At 35.2% G+C, this 15,834-nt stretch overlaps 1 protein-coding gene, 1 long non-coding RNA gene and 1 other non-coding gene across 16 annotated transcripts in view; 2 read left to right on the top strand and 1 right to left on the bottom strand.

Annotated features, from left to right (window-relative positions):
* The window catches only part of CARF (calcium responsive transcription factor), a 66,279-nt gene extending 50,737 nt beyond the window's left edge, over window positions 1–15,542 (top strand). For 7 of the 14 annotated variants that reach the window (XM_043910345.1, XM_043910351.1, XM_043910349.1 and 4 more), the window contains one exon: window positions 1,580–6,559. In XM_043910345.1, the coding sequence (XP_043766280.1) occupies window positions 1,580–1,698 (119 nt within the window). In that variant the 3' untranslated portion in view covers window positions 1,699–6,559. Of the gene's footprint in view, window positions 1–1,579; window positions 6,563–15,092; window positions 15,232–15,401 lie in introns of those variants that run through there. The other 7 variants (XM_043910353.1, XM_043910355.1, XM_043910356.1 and 4 more) reach the window with 5 other exon arrangements.
* On the bottom strand, window positions 3,518–9,408 carry LOC122698787. The gene is made up of 3 exons (XR_006342418.1): window positions 9,297–9,408; window positions 5,551–5,624; window positions 3,518–3,648 (listed from the first exon to the last, which is right to left on the bottom strand). It is a non-coding gene; the product is annotated as an uncharacterized LOC122698787 (long non-coding RNA).
* On the top strand, window positions 7,654–7,855 carry LOC122698984. Its single transcript, XR_006342483.1, has one exon. It is a non-coding gene; the product is annotated as a small nucleolar RNA SNORA74 (small nucleolar RNA).
* Window positions 15,543–15,834: the final 292 nt, after the last annotated feature.

Raw genomic sequence — 15,834 nt, 5'->3', positions numbered from 1 at the left:
GAAAGGGAATTAGGAAGACTCGAGGACTTGGGTTTAATGTTACCTTCACTTTGGAATGAACCCAGTCAACATAGTGATAAACTCTGTGAATTCCTACCTGATGTATGCCACAAATTGTTCTGGATCGCACATTTTTGTGGAAAGAGATTTGCAGTTTGCTTTGAAGAAAAAAAAGTCTTCTTAGAAATTATCCTTAGGGAATATATTTTCCCTCCATGTATGAGATAGTTCCTTCCAGAAAAGAATCATTGTCTTTTAAATTTATTACTTTTAAGAAAATTTATCCAGGGGGCTGTGGTAGTTGTCTCTAGGAAATATAGTGGAAGAGAGGGGCAAGGAATATATATGAAGTGATCCTCACAAATGCTCCATGAACTAGCCAGCGATGTTCCCATTCTGCAGATGGGGAGGCCAAGCTCTGGGAGGTTTACATAATTGACTTAAAATCACATGTAGTAAGTGACAGGACATTTTAAGCCAGATCTGTCTGCCTCCAAAGCATCTTCCCGTTCCAAGATGCTGCCTCCCTCTGTTGTGCCAGGGTATTTCTGGGAGCTGTAGTTTAAATTGCCTTAAAAGAGACCCTGTTTGGATCTGAACTTGCATTATGTATCAAGTTAGATCATGATCTGAGAGACTATGTCACCTAAATATGAATTCTCAGGATTACTCAAATCTATCCTGCGTTGGTTTTCTTGATATGGCATAAGCTAAACTCTAACCCATATGTGACAATCATTAGGTTTGTTCAGTGAACTTCTGACCAAGTAGAATCCCTTTAACTTTGGTTCCCTGTAGCAACTGAAAAGTCGATATTTTCCGGAGAATTGGTAGAGGAAAAAAACTGATAGTTTTCTGAGAAAGAGGAAGATTTTATCGTAGGTATCCTAGGTGCCAGATGTCAGTAGTGTTGCTAGTTTGCTGCATTTACATTAATTTGCTCATAAGTACTTTGAAATCAGAATGGTTATACATTCTGAAATATTTCAGATAAGCAACACATAGCTGTGCAGTTAAATCAGAGCTATCATTTAAGATGTGGCATTTTTTTTCTGAAGTACTTATGTAGTACAGTTTCTTTATGGAGAGAACACTTTTTTAAAATATATGAACATGTATGAAAACCATATGAATGGTAACACATCAGTGATTTGCAGTATATGCTTGATGTTTGTAAAAAAGAAAACAACAAAAAACATTTTCAAATAATAAGAGGCTTCCTGACTTTTGAGCACACAAGTATTTAAAGACAGTTAAGTTTAACTATGAGATATTCCTCATAATTTCATCAAATTATGGACTGCTTTTTGGTCAGAGTATCTTTGGAAGAGAATAACTTTGCAGTTTTCTTGGTTTCTTTTTTTTTTTTTTTTCATCCTGAAGGAATTTAGTGTGAATGACCATTAAGATGTCAGAAGCACTGAGTTCTCAAATACACCAATTGATTTTCTAAATTACTTGATTCTCTTAGCAAAATACTGTTTTTGTGCTTTGCTTCTAAATTCATATAATTCTTAAGATTCCAGTATTATAAATTATATTAACCATTAGGGTTTTTCTTTTATGTTTGGTTTTAAAGTTGAAGAAAATTCAGAAGGTACCATTTCTGTGAACCAAGTTAAGCAAGAACCCAAAGAACCAGCATTGTCTCTGGAAGCAAAACCAAATTTGGACTGTAAGAAATTATCTGCTACATAAATTATTGAAGCTTTTCAGAATTTACAACTCTGGTGACTTCTGATGTCATAGAAAAAGAAGGTGAATGTTATCAAAGCACAACATTGTGATAAGTGGACTGAAGACTGGGTCAATGAGCAGCTTTAATTCAAAACTGACATTTGTTGCTAACTCCCTATTTTTACCTTAAGAGATATTTTACTCTTATTTTATATAATTCTTATACTTTTTAATTATCATATAAAGAAGGCCAGTATTTCAGAAGATCATCTGAACTTATCCACAGTGATATAGTCTGAACACAAATTGTTATCTAATTCATCCTTTGAAAATATCTAATTTTGGTTCTTAAAAAAGAACATCAAAAACAGTATGTGAGTATATATGTGTGTGTGTGATGGTTTTTTTAAGTTTTAAAAGAACTTTAAAGTTACGAAGAAAAATTTTAAATTAACAAGAGAATATCTGAAGTCTGTCTCATTTGGAAAGAAAAACAACAGATTTTGCATCATAATATTAAGCCCAACATTCACATCTGTGAAAACTATGTAGTTGCATTTTAACTTCTGCCATAACTAGAAACAAGTAGTATACCAATGGTCATCTCATAGAAATTTACTGTGTCATGGTTAAGTACTGAGAATTTTAACTTGAGTCAAATAAGCAAGAGAAATAAATGCCTTTTGCATGGATTTATACGGTGTTATAGTTAAAAATACTACTTATGGGTTGAAAAATGTAGAAATGGAGAGAATTCAGAAAGAATAATAGAATTCCCTGGTGTTTATAGATAATCAGGGGAATTTTTTGATATCAGCAGAAGATGTTTTTTCCTATTTTGTATTAAAGAATCAGCTCTGGTTAGAGAAGAATTTGAGTTGTACTTATTTTTCTGTGCCAGAGTTCTTAATAAATTGATGGTATTTGAAAGATGGTAATCTTTCAAGGTAAAGATTTATAGTTTAAAATTTAGCTCATATTTAAAACTTTAAAACAACTAGTGTGTTATATTTGCTTGTTGAATAAGCATATTTACTTCAAATACTAAATACATACTAATCAGTATATTCATTATAAGCTTCTCTTTTCTGGAAGGTTGGTAAATTAGAAATGTCAATTACAGCTATCAAGAAATCAACCTAAAGCCTTCTCCTACCCCCCACAAGAGACCTTTTATGGGTATATTTAAATTTTCATTTAAAAAATAATGATTTCCAATGCAAATTAGTGTTTAATATTCAAAGCATGCATCATATGAAATTTAAGTTTAGTACTTTATATGAATATGAGTCTTTTTGGCTTTTCTAAGTCCAGTCTCACATTCTTAATTCACTTTAATTGTTTCAGGTACACAACATGTATCTAAGTATAAAGCACTGTTATGTTAGAAGTAGATAGAATTCTAAAATTCCTTGCTCTTTATATTTAAGCCCTATTTAACATAAAATTTATTATTTATACCTCTATTTAATGCAAACTTAATATTCAGTTACATACATGATTTTTTTCATGATTTTTTAAAATAAGAATTGCTTTTCCTTTTCCTAAGAATCGAAAATACTTGATGTCAGCATTTATAGAGGCAGGCTGCCAAATCTATGTTGTGTGTGCATGTGTGTGAAGTCAATGCTAAGCTGAACACAACTCTTAGTTACCTCAAACCCAGATTTTTCTTTGTGTGTACTTAATGGGCATACGTCCAAATTAATTTATAGTTTAATATTGCATTGTGGGTAATATTCTTTTCATTTGTTATTTCATAAAAATGGAAACTTTTTTCAGTATTTCAAATAATAAATCTTTGCTTTTCACTAATGACAATAGATAATTATAGTTTCTTGAGCTATATTCCTTTGGAGACATTCCTTGCTTTTTGATGTTGAGTTGTTAAGGAGAAATGCTTGTTAAGATACAGACTCTAGTCAGTTACCTAGGAGGATGAGAGATGGTAGAGGATCCAGACTTTGGCTCCTGAAGAAGAACAAAACATAGTTTAAAAACATCTCTCACTTCATTCTATGCGACTGACATTCTATGCGACTGAAATGTCTCTTCTGACATTTTTTTCATGAGAACAAAAAGTTGCAGTACATCCTCCCCACAAACAAAAAGAGAAAGAAAAAAAAGAGCATGAAGGTTTAAATCCCTAATTGTATACTCTTTTGGTTTTTAGGTAGGAACTGGAACTATCAATATTTTCATGTAAGTATTTTAATGAGTAGCTCTTTAAAAATGCTTTCTAAATTAGTTTTTAGAAATTCATTTGTCCTCTAAATGCATGTTCAGTTACCGTATATCAGTATTTTATTTTAAAGGTGCTTAGCATTGCTTTTTACAAAGTATGTTTACATATTTTCAATATTCAGTTACTTTTTAAATGCACAGGGTATTACACACAGCACATAGAGTTTTTAGTATCTGTATTTGGCATTCTCCTAACAGCTCTACAGCAAAGTTTGATATATGTTCTTTTGTGTCGTGTATTACAAGGTGTAATATCTGTAGTAGAAAGTTTGGTGTTCAAAATAAGCAGTCAGAATTCATTATTACAGCTGAGCTTGTTTCTTCATTGTGGTTATCATGTTCCAAGCCTCCAAGTGAACATTATATATGCTACAGTGAATTCTAGATAAACGCAGCCATGGTGGGTCTTTCCCTCAATTTTCTATGTAAGTGGTTAACATACTTAAAAAGCTTTTATGTCTTATACAAGGTAAATGTTTCCTAAAAGTCACGAAAGTAATAGAAAATAGACTTGATGATATGGTCCTGCATTAGAGTTTCTAATCTTGAGGCCTAGCCATATGTGTTCCATCTTTATATCCTGTCAAAATACATACTTAATCATGTGAATATGAGAAAGATGCAGTTTAATTTTATACCAGGTTTTTTTAAAAGTTTAAAATGTGTGTATATATATATGTGTGTGTGTGTGTGTATATATATATATATATATAGTAACAATGTTTAGTGTCCTTGTTATAATGTAATTTTTTTCATTAAAAAATCTTGTGTTATTTTTTTCTAACATTTGTTAATTTTCTTTTTATACATTTCCTGGGCATCGTGGTAATTTTGTTCATCTTGAAGATGCTAAATAAACACATTAATACCTGAAAATATTGGCTAGAGATTTATGTTCAATTTGGAACCTGAACATTTTAAAGCATAACTACCAGTAATTCCTATTATCATTATGTTAGGGAATATATATGTATTTAATGCTCTCAACTTAGCCAACTCTCAGCCTTTTAAAACAATGCATGTAATAAGGTATAAATAGTTCTTCCTCCCCCCCCCCCCCCCCCCCGTATTTTTTGGCATTATAACATCTTCAAGTACAGTTTTATATTTTTGGAGTAATAACAAGAATATATGATTTAAAAGGGAGGGATCATTAATTTTTTTCCCTCTTGGCTTTTTTTCTTTCTTTCTTTTTTTCCCCTTTATTCTACTCTGCCTGTTTTTCAGGATCATAGAGTATCTTATTCTCTCCAAAGAGGGACTGCATTGACTCTTCCCCATCAACTGATTAGGCTTTAGATATCTTAAATAATGTACTATTTTTATCTAAATATTGGTGATGACAAAGCCTAGTATACTTTCACCACATACAAATTAGGTATATTCTGTAATATAAATATATTATAAATGTGCATTGCTGACTGAATTTTTAAAACTTAAGGAATAAAATAAGAACTTTAAAAAAATCACATTTGTTAATGGAAAATTGATTTCTGAGAGAAATAAACTATGATTAGTATGGAAAATGTTTGAGAATGCGATATGGGTATAAGCGCAGGGGAGATGTTGCTTAATAGTGCAGATTTGCAACTAGTAGTTATATAAGTCCTGGAGATCTGATGTACTTACTGCATGGTGACTATAGTCAACAATACTGTGTTATATATATCAGAGTTGCTCAGAGTAGATCTTAATTATTCTCACTACAAAAAAGAAATAATAATTAGTAGACATAGTAGAGGTGTTAGCTAAAGCTATAGTGGTAATCATATTGCAATATATAAATTATCAGATTAACACATTATATACCTTAAATGTTATATGTCAGTTATATCTCAATTAAAAAAAGAATTTTAAAACCAAAGGACAGAGTGGGAGTCAGATACCGGCAAGAGTTTTTCTTTTTTAACTATATCTGTTGAAGTGGGTAATTGACATATAATAAACTGCACACATTTAAAGTGTACAGTTAGGTAAGTTTTGATGTATATATACATCTTTGAAACCATCACCACAGTCAAGGAATATATCTATCACCCCAAAAAGATTTTTAGTGCCCCTTGGTAATCCATTCCCACTTCTTCCTGCCTCTACTCCTACCTGCCCCACCCCATCCCCAATAGTTACTATCCTGCTTTCTGTCACTAGAGGTCAATTTATTACATCTACTAGTTTATAAAAATGAAATCATATAGTATGAGCCTTTTTAAAACCTGACTTTTGTCACTCAGAATGGTTATTCTAAGGTTCATCTGTGTCACAAGATGTATGAATAGTTTATTCCTTTTTAATGCTGAGTAGTATTCCATTGTGTAAATTCACCATACATTGTTTATCCATCCAGCTGTTGATGGGACATTTAGATTGTTTACAGTTCTTGGCTATTACAAATAAAGCTGCTATGAACATTTGTGTAAGTCTTTGTATGGACTTATGCTTTCATTTCTTTGGGTTAAATATCTATAGGAGTGGAATGGCTGCGTCATATGGTAGGTATAAATTTAACTTTTTAAGAAACTGTCAAGTGATTTTCCAAAGTGATTGTACCATTTTACATTCCAATTTGCAGTGTATGAGAGTTCCAGGTGCTGTATATTGTAGGCAACACTTGGTATGAACAGGCTTTTATGTTTTAGGCATTGTTAGTAGGTGTGTAGTAGTAACTCATTATCGTTTTAATTTTCATTTCTCTAGTGACTAATACTGTTCAGCATCTTTTCATGTTGCATTTGCCATCTGTATTTCTTCTTTCAGTGTCTGAATCGTTCACCTGTTTTTAAATTGAATTGTTTTCTTATAGAGGTTTAAGAAGTATATCCTAGATACAAGTCCATTACTAGAAACATGATTTAATATGTATTTTCACCTGATGTATAGTTTATGTTTTTACTCTCAGAATCATTTGAAGGGCAGAAGTTCTTAATTTTGATATCTAATTTATCTTTTTTTTTCTTTAAGGATTATATTTTCGTGTTGTATCTAAGAGATCTTTGCCTAACCCAAGTTTAGATTTTCTTCTATGTTTTCTTCTGAAAATTTTATAACTTTGTGTTTAAATTTAGATCTGTGATTCATTTTGAGTTAATTTCTGTATACAAGTACAGGGCTTAAAGTGATTCTTTTGAGCATTTGCATATTGATTTGTTCCAGCATCATTTTTTGAAAGAATTATACTTTCCCCATTGAACTGAATTTATCCCTTTGATAAAAATCCATTCTCTCTCTCTATGTATGTGTGTGTATATATATATGTATATATATACACATGTCAGTTTCTAGACTCTCTGTTCCCTTCCATTGATCTATTGTTTATCTCCTATCTCAGTGGTCTCAACTGGGGAAATTTTGTCTCTAGGGAACATGTGGCAAAGTTTGAAGACAACTTTAGTTGTCAAAACAAGGGAGATACCACTGGTTTCTGGTAGATATGCTGCTCAGCTTCATACAGTACATAGGACAGATTCCACAACAAAAATTGTCAGGCCCAAAATGTGAGGAGCACCAAGACTGAAAATCTCTGGTCTATTTTGACACCCAGTACCATACTGTCTTGATTACTGTACGTTTATAATAAATCTTTTTTTTTTTTTTTTTAATTTGACTGCGCCCAGGTCTCAGTTGCAGCATGTGGGATCTAGTTCCCTGACCAAGGATCGAACCCATGCTCCCTGCATTGGGAGTGTGGAGTCTTAACCACTGGACCACCAGGAAGTCCCTATAATAAGTCTTGATCCCAGCAGCAGTCAGCTGTCGGGACAGAACCGTTCCTGTAACAGGGTTACACTGCTGGGAGAGGAATGTTCTGTCTTCTTCTCCAGTTGCCTTCATCACTGTTCTGGTGGCGTCTGGCACTGGTGAGGGCAGAGCTGTGCTTCCTTGAGAGTGTGCTAAGCATTCACTTCGGCTGCTTAGTTCTAGTCTGGGAGCAGACACAGAGTACACTTTCTTCAGGATCTTGAATATGGTGACTAGGCAAGGGGCACTTTGGGCTAATACCCTAGGTTCTCTGGCTTTGCTTTATAGAGCATTTGGTGTCATCATTGACAAAACAAGAGGTGCAGAAGATGACCTTAACACAGTGGCAGCTGGAACCACGACAGGCATGTTATATAAATGTACAGGTGGCCTTCGAGGGGTAGTACGAGGTGGTCTAGCAGGACTAACATGAGCCCCTATGCTCTATGTAATAACTGGGAGCACATGAAAGGCTCTTTGCTCCAACAGTCACACTGAAGATTTTGCTAATTTACAAACGGAGGACACTTTAGTAGTCACCCAGATCAATTTATAAGTCAGTCTGGAGGCGTTTACTCTTCTATCCACAACTAATTTGAAAAACTAGAGATTCAAGTTTGCTGTGATGAAGATCATGGATGGTTGACCAGGACTGGCACTCCTTCCAGCCATTAATGAGTTGAAGACAAAACACCCTTTGGCGGCTGAGTAATATGGTTCTCTTAAGAAGATCTCGCACCTGTTTTTGCTCCTACCCACTCCTGGAAAACCACTTAATCCCAGAATTCAGGTCTGCTTGTCAATAGTGTATCAGCCACATTTGTTCATTTAATGATCCAAGACTGTAATATTGCTCTGTATTCCCAATAAAGGGTGAAAATAGAACTGAAAAAAAATATAAGTCTTGAAGTCAGATAGTGTAAATCCTTGAACCTTACTCTTTTTCGATTTTGTTTTGGCTGTTTGGTTTTTCATGTGAGTTTTAGAGTCACCTTGTCAATTTCTTAAAAAACAAGCAAACAAAAAACCTGATAGAATTTTGATTGGAATTGTGTAGAATATACTGCTGAATTTGGGAGTAATTGAAATCTTAATATTGACTCTTAATTTTTCTCCACAACGTATTAGAGTTTTCAGTGTAGAAATTTGACATATGTTTGTCAGATTTATCACTAAGTCTTTATGAATGGTGGTGTTTTTAATTTTTAGTATCTGATTTTTGCATTAGTATGCAGATATACAGTTGATTTTTTTATATGGACTTTATATCTTGCAACCTTATTAAACTCACGTGTTCTAATAATTTTTTGGTAGAGTCTATCAGATTTTCTACACAGACAGTCATGTTGTTTTATATCTTCCTTTCCAATCTGGATGACTTTTATTTCTTTTTCTCAACTATTACACTGGCTAGAACCTGAAATACAATTGTGATTGTAAGTGACTGGAGTGGTCGTACTTACTTTGTTTCTTATCTTTCACCATTAACTCTAATACCATAATTTTTGCATAAGTCCTTTATCAAATTGAGTGAGATTCTTTCTGATCTGGGCTTCCTGAGAGTTTTTATTAAGAATGGATATTTGATTATATCAAGTGCTTTTTCTGGAATTATTGAGATGATTATTTGGTTTTTTTACCTTTGTTGTATGTTTGCTTTTACTGGAGAACTTTCTCATTCATAATTTTCTTATTTCTAGTTGTGGCCTTTTCTACCTAGAGAAGTTTCTTTAGCATTTGTTATAATTGGTGGTGCTGAATTCTCTTAGCTTGTCTGTAAAACATTTGATTTCTCTGTCAGATCTGAATGAGAGTCTTGCTGGGTAGAGTATTCTTGATTGTGGGTTTTAATGTTTCATCACTTTAAAATATATTGTGCCACTTCCTTCTGGCCAGCAGAGTTTCTGCTGAAAAATCAGCTGATAACCTTATAGCAATTCCCTTGTATTTGTTACTTTCCCCTTGTTGCTTTTATTCTCTTTGTCTTTAATTTTCATCAATTTGATGTGTTCCTCCTTAGCTTTATCCTGTATGGGAATCTCTGTGCTTCCTGGACTTGGGCTACTCTTTCCTTTCCCACATTAGGGAACTTTTCAGCTATGACACCTTCAAATATTTTCTCAGGCCCTTTCTCTTTTCTCCTGTTGGAACCTCTATAATGTGTATGTTGATGTGCTCAACACTACCCTAGAGGTCTCTTAAACTGTCCTCATTTCTTTTTATTCTTTGTTCTGTTCTCTGTTGCTGATTTCCACTATTCTGTCTTCCAGCTCACGTATCTGTCCTTCTGTCTCATTTATTCTGCTATTGAGTCCTTCTAGTGTGCTTTTCATTTCAGTTATTTCACTTGTTCAGCAGTTTATTTATTTTTAAAAATCTTTTATCTTGTATTTCTTGTATCTTCTTGGTGTGCCTCTATTCTTTTTCCAATAACCTGAATCTCTTTATTCTCATTACTCTGAATTCTTTTTCAAGTGGATTCTCTATCTCCACTTCACTTAGTTATTCTTGTGGTGTTCTATATTGTTCCTTCTTCTGAAACATAGTCCTTCTCTGCCTCATTTTGTCTGACTTCCTATGTTTGTGATCCACAGGCTGCAGGACTGTAGTTCTTCTTGTTTCTGATGTCTGCCCCTGGTGGGTGAGGCTGGTCCAAGAGACTTGAGCAGGCTTTCTGGTGGGAGGGACTGATCCCCGCCCCCTGATGGGTGGATCTGGGTCTTGTCTCTCTGGTGGGCAGGGCTATGTCAAGGGGTATGTTTAGAAGAAGCTGTGGATCTAAAGTAATTTTGATTGATCTAAAGTAATTTCCAAGAACTGCATGTTTGGATAGCAACCACCTTTGAGGGTATGGTTTCCAATCCTCACTGTTGTGACTGTGCCAATCCTGATGATTCAACTTTGTGTGTACCATCACTGACAGAGGTAGGTGCCATGTAGGATACCAAAAGGAATGATTTAAAAGTTTCCATCAAGGAAAATAAGTGTCTGTTACATGAGATATTTAACTTTACACAATGTAGAAAATGGTAAATTTGATAATAGGAATTGTTGTTCAGGACCTAAGTTGTGTCCAGTTCTTTGCAACCCATGGACTGAAGCACACTAGGCTTCCCTGTCCTTCACCATCTCCCAGAACTTGCTAAAACTCATGTCCATTGAGTTGGTGATGCCATCCAGCCATCTCATCTTCTTCATCCCCTTCTCCTCCTGCCTTCGATCTTTCCCAGCATCAGGGTTTTTTCCAGTGAGTTGGCTGTTTGCATCAGGTGGCCAGAGTATTGGAGCTTCAGCTTCAGCATTGGTCCTTCCAGTGAATATTCAGGGTTGATTTCCTTTAGGATTGTCTGATTTGATCTCCTTGCTGTCCAAAGGACTTTCCAGAGTCTTTCCCAACCCCACAGTTCAAAAGCATCAATTCTTCAACGCTCAGCCTTCTTTGTGGTCCAGCTCTCACATATGTAAGTATTGGAAAAACCATAGCTTTGACTGTATGGACCATGTTGACAAAGTGATGTCTCTGCTTTTTAATACTCTATCTAGATTTGTCATAGCTTTTCTTCCAAGAAGCAAATGTCTTTTAATTTCATGGCTGCAGTCACCATCTGCAGTGAAGAAAATAAAATCTGTCACCGCTTCCATATTTTTCCCCATCTTTGCCATGAAGTGATGGGACTGAATGCCATGATCTAGTTTTTTGAATGTTGAGTTTTAAGCCACATTTTTCATTGTTTTCTTTTACCTTCATCAAGAGGCTCTTTAGTTCCTCCTTGCTTTCTGCCATTAGGGTGGTATCATTTGCATATCTGAGATTGTTGATTGTTCTCCTGGCAGTCTTGATTCCAGCTTGTGATTCATCTAGCCTGGACTTTTGCATGTTGTACTCTGCATACAAGTTAAGTAAGCAGGGTCACAAAATAACAGCCTTGACATGCTCCTTTCCCAAATTTGAGCCAGTCCGTTGTTCTGTGTCCAGTTCTGTTGCTTCTTGACCTGCATACATTTCTCAGGAGGCAGGTAAGGTGGTCTGGTATTTATTCCCATCTCTTTTAAGAATTTTCCACAGTTTATTGTGATTCACACAGTCAAAGGCTTTAGTGTAGTCAGTGAAGCAGAAGTAGATGTTTTCCTGGATAATAGGAATACAGATAAAATTATAATAATTCAGAGGAAGAAGGCATTACTTACAAGGAACAGAACTGACATTTTAATGAGCACTAGACATTGTGAAAGTGAAAGTCGCTCAGTCGTGTCTGACTCTGCGACCCCATGGATATACAGTCCATGGAATTCTCCAGGCCAGAATATTGGAGTGGGTAGCATTTCCCTTCTCCAGGGGATCTTCCCGACCCAGGGATCAAACCCAGGTCTCCCACATTGCAGGTGGATTCTTTACCAGCTGAGCCACAAGGAAGCCCAAGAATCCTGGAGTGGGTAGCCTATCCCTTCTCTAGGGGATCTTCCTGACCCAGGAATCGAACTGAAGTCCTCCTACATTGCAGGGGGATTCTTTACCAACTAAGCTATGTATTTATGTTTTATTTATTTATTTATGTTTTTTTTTTTTTTTTTGGTTAAAGCACTTGGCATTTTGCCTGGGATAAAGTAAGTGGCTTCTTATTATTAGAGCTTTGACTTGTGGTTAATAGCATGTGCTAGGATTTGAATCCTACTTCCTCTTTACTAGCTGGACAAATTACTGAGACTTTTAAGTTTTTTATTTTTTTTAATCTGAGGGAGTAGTAGTCATAGCTACCTAACTGAATTGTTATGAGGATTTAGTGAGTTAACCCATGTTAAGATCTGAAACAGAATCTGATACATGCTGCTCAATATGTGTTAATTTTTATAATTAATCTTATTAATAATGAGCTTTAAAATCCTGAAATGTAAGCATTATCCTTACTTTCAAGATAGTGTATCTGTTAGGGAGCACCTTTGGCTACTCACAACAGAGACATCATTATGGTGGCTTAATCAAAAGAGTTTGGTTTTATTTTTCCTATGAAACCAAGTCCAAAGGCAGTCTAACCAGACTGACCAGAGGTGGTTGCTCCACCTCCAGCAATGATCAACATTAAGACAGGAAGAACTGTCTTAAGACCTGATGTGAAGAACTGACTCATCGGAAAAGACCCTGACACTGGGAAAGATTGGTGGCAGCAGGAGAAGGGGACGACGGAGGATGAAATAGTTGGATGGCATCACCAACTCGATGGACATGAATTGAGCAAGCTTTGGGAGTTGATGATGACAGGGAAGTCTTGGTGCTGCAGTCCATGGGTTCGCAAAGAGTTGGACACGACTGAGTGACTGAACTGAACTAAAGACAGGAAGACTGAAATAGGAAAAGTCTGAGTGAGTGATCCAAAGATCATTATCAGAAGGAAAAGCAACTTCCACTTTCAATTTGTTGGTTAAAACCAATGTATGATTACTCTTGTTACAAAGGATTCTAGGAAATACAGCTCTTTTTAAAGGGCCCATTATCACCCCAAGAAAAATTGTGGTTTTGTAAGAGAGAAAGAATTTATTGAATATTGTTTAAGCCACTAATAGTGTCTCCCACAAATTGGAGAACTGAAATTCAGAATTCAATAATTTGCTTAAGGTTGTTACATAACTATTAAGTGATAAAGCTCTTATTGGTACCAAAGTCTGACCAATACCATTCCACATTAGTTTTGCTACACAGTCCAGAAAAGCAAGTGATCTTTTCAGGGTACGATTTTTAGGCTGGATCTTTCATGACAGGCTATGGACATGAGGTTAAATTGCAGATGTATCAGATTCAAGGAGTAAGTAGGACTTATATAGCCCATTTAGGGGGTGGTTGTAGGTTCATTGTGGTGAGAACTTTAGGATTCAGGGAATTTAAGAAGCTGGGGAAATAACAGGTTTGAAAGATAAAAGACAGGTTAAATAATAGCAATTCTACAGGGCTAGGCTAAGATTTTACATTTTGCTTAGCGTGTGTTTAGAAGTCTCATTTAAATGATCTATTAAAGTAGCCTGTTGAATCAAAATGCTTTCCTAAAATCTGAGTGAAAAGTTAAGCATCACAGATTTTTTGAAAATAGATATGGCAATCCAGTGGAGGTGATAGGGTAATTTATTGGGTACTGTAATATTCATAAAAAGTGTATAATATTTTTCTGGCTATGCCTATTACATCTGTAATTGCTTTTAGAAACTCTTGTGTTTTTCATACTTATGTTCTATAAGAACATCCTAACATCTTAAAGATGGACATTCATTTATTTAAGATTGCCTGCCTTTTGGGAGTTTATATTCCAGTAGAGGGTGATACACAATAAATAATAAATAATATATGTCTATTATATGTACTTATATGTATTATATATGTGTATAAAGTACTTCTATGTTAAATTGATAAGTAATATGGGATGAAAATGGAGCAGAGAAAGGGTTCAGTGTGGAGAGAATTTTAGTTTTAAATAGGGTAAGCAGAGTGGGCTTCATTAAGGAAGATGTAAGCAAATTTTTAGAAAGAGTAAGATTGTTAATCAGGCAGATAGCATGAAGAATAATGCAGTTAAGAGGGAACTGCAAGATTGAGAAGTACTTGCTCTGCCTGAAGAAGCATGGGTACCTCATCTATGGATGGATGATGACCAGACAGACTACACGGGTAAAGATGCTAGTGGGTGGGTACAAGTGAAAATCTGTGGAAATTCTGTTCTTATTACTTCAGTTTTCTCAGTGAAATAAGAAGCAAGACCCTTAGGGGAGCATGGAGATTGGTGCAGCAGTGGAGGGGGGTTGTGTGTTAGGGAGTTGAAGAGAAAAGCTAATAAAAGAGTAAACTAGGAAAGAATATTAATAGTCCTCCTTGATTAAAGATTCATTTGAGGTCATGTCCATAAACTGAGAATCAGATTAGTCAGCATGTTTGTGTGTTTTTCTCCACTCATGGGCAACAGTGACTTGAGTATTTATTGAGAACCAGACAGTGTGTTACCTGCTGACTGTAAGAAAAATGAACTAAATCTAATCCTAATCCTACAGGGATTCAGTATAGTGGCAAGCAAACATTTAATCAACCAATTGTGAAATTACGTGGTAAGTACTACCAGTTCTAACAAAGGAAAAACCATTTTAAATCAAAGAAGTTCCAGGCTGTTGAACAATTCAGGTTGTGTAGGGAAGAGCAGACCACTAGACCAAAAATGCAGAAGATTGTGAAAGACTCACTTCTAAACTCTCACCTCCCTTTGTCCAATCAAAAAATATTATGTAATAAAAATTTTGCCTATTGCCATTCAGATCCCCTGTTTTGAAACTCATCTTAAACTAGATACCTGAAGCTCATAAAGATTGTACCTCTGACTTCCCTGTGAAGACTGCTAAGACTATCAAAATAGTATTCTCCCTTACTGCAGTAGGCAAAAAACTCAGTTTTGCTTTATCAACAGGTAATTTTGGAAGTATTTTAAAGGAGCCAATATTTGACTGTTTTGGAGGTCCCATCAAAATCGGACCAACTTGGAAACAGCGTGTTTTTCTGAGGCCCTTTGAGCCTCCTGCACAGGGTCTTTCAATGACAATGGTGAGGTAAGTTCATATAGGGTTTGAACTCTGATTTCTTCTTTTTTTTTTTTAAAATCAGACACTCCAAATGCAAATGCTAAGTTTAGTTTGTTAAGTCTGAGAGTAATATCTAACAATAAGAAACTCTTTAAAAATCCATTGATTGATCAGCCTGAAAAACTTATTTTGGGCAGAAATCTGCATTATTACTGACAACACTACTGTTTGTCCTTGCCATTTCTTCATTGTGCATCTGTAAGTGGAAATTCATAAGGATGAAGATGAGAAGTTTTGTATATTCAGAAGATTTCTCTTCAGACTAACATCCTTTGGAAAAACTGTCTCAGGTCACTTACGAAAATCTTATCAGAACTTTACTTGCTGCTGTTTTATTTTGTCGGTTGGAAGTCTAGCTCTTGTAGGGGAGGGGCCCCAAGATACACAGTAAATAAAATCTGACTTACTGTTGCCAGTTTATCTTTAGTCTACTTCCACACTCCCTCTCTGCTGAACTCCTGCATCTTATCTGTATCTGAACTAAAATCAAAGTGCGTAATCTTAACTTTCTAAATGATAGGATTATTTAGAATTTTAATGGTTACTTTGGGAGAACTTTTGATATGAACA

The sequence above is a fragment of the Cervus elaphus genome, chromosome 8, assembly GCF_910594005.1.
Source record: "Cervus elaphus chromosome 8, mCerEla1.1, whole genome shotgun sequence".
NCBI classification, from domain to species: domain Eukaryota; kingdom Metazoa; phylum Chordata; class Mammalia; order Artiodactyla; family Cervidae; genus Cervus; species Cervus elaphus.
This window is presented reverse-complemented; position numbering and strand designations above follow the sequence as displayed.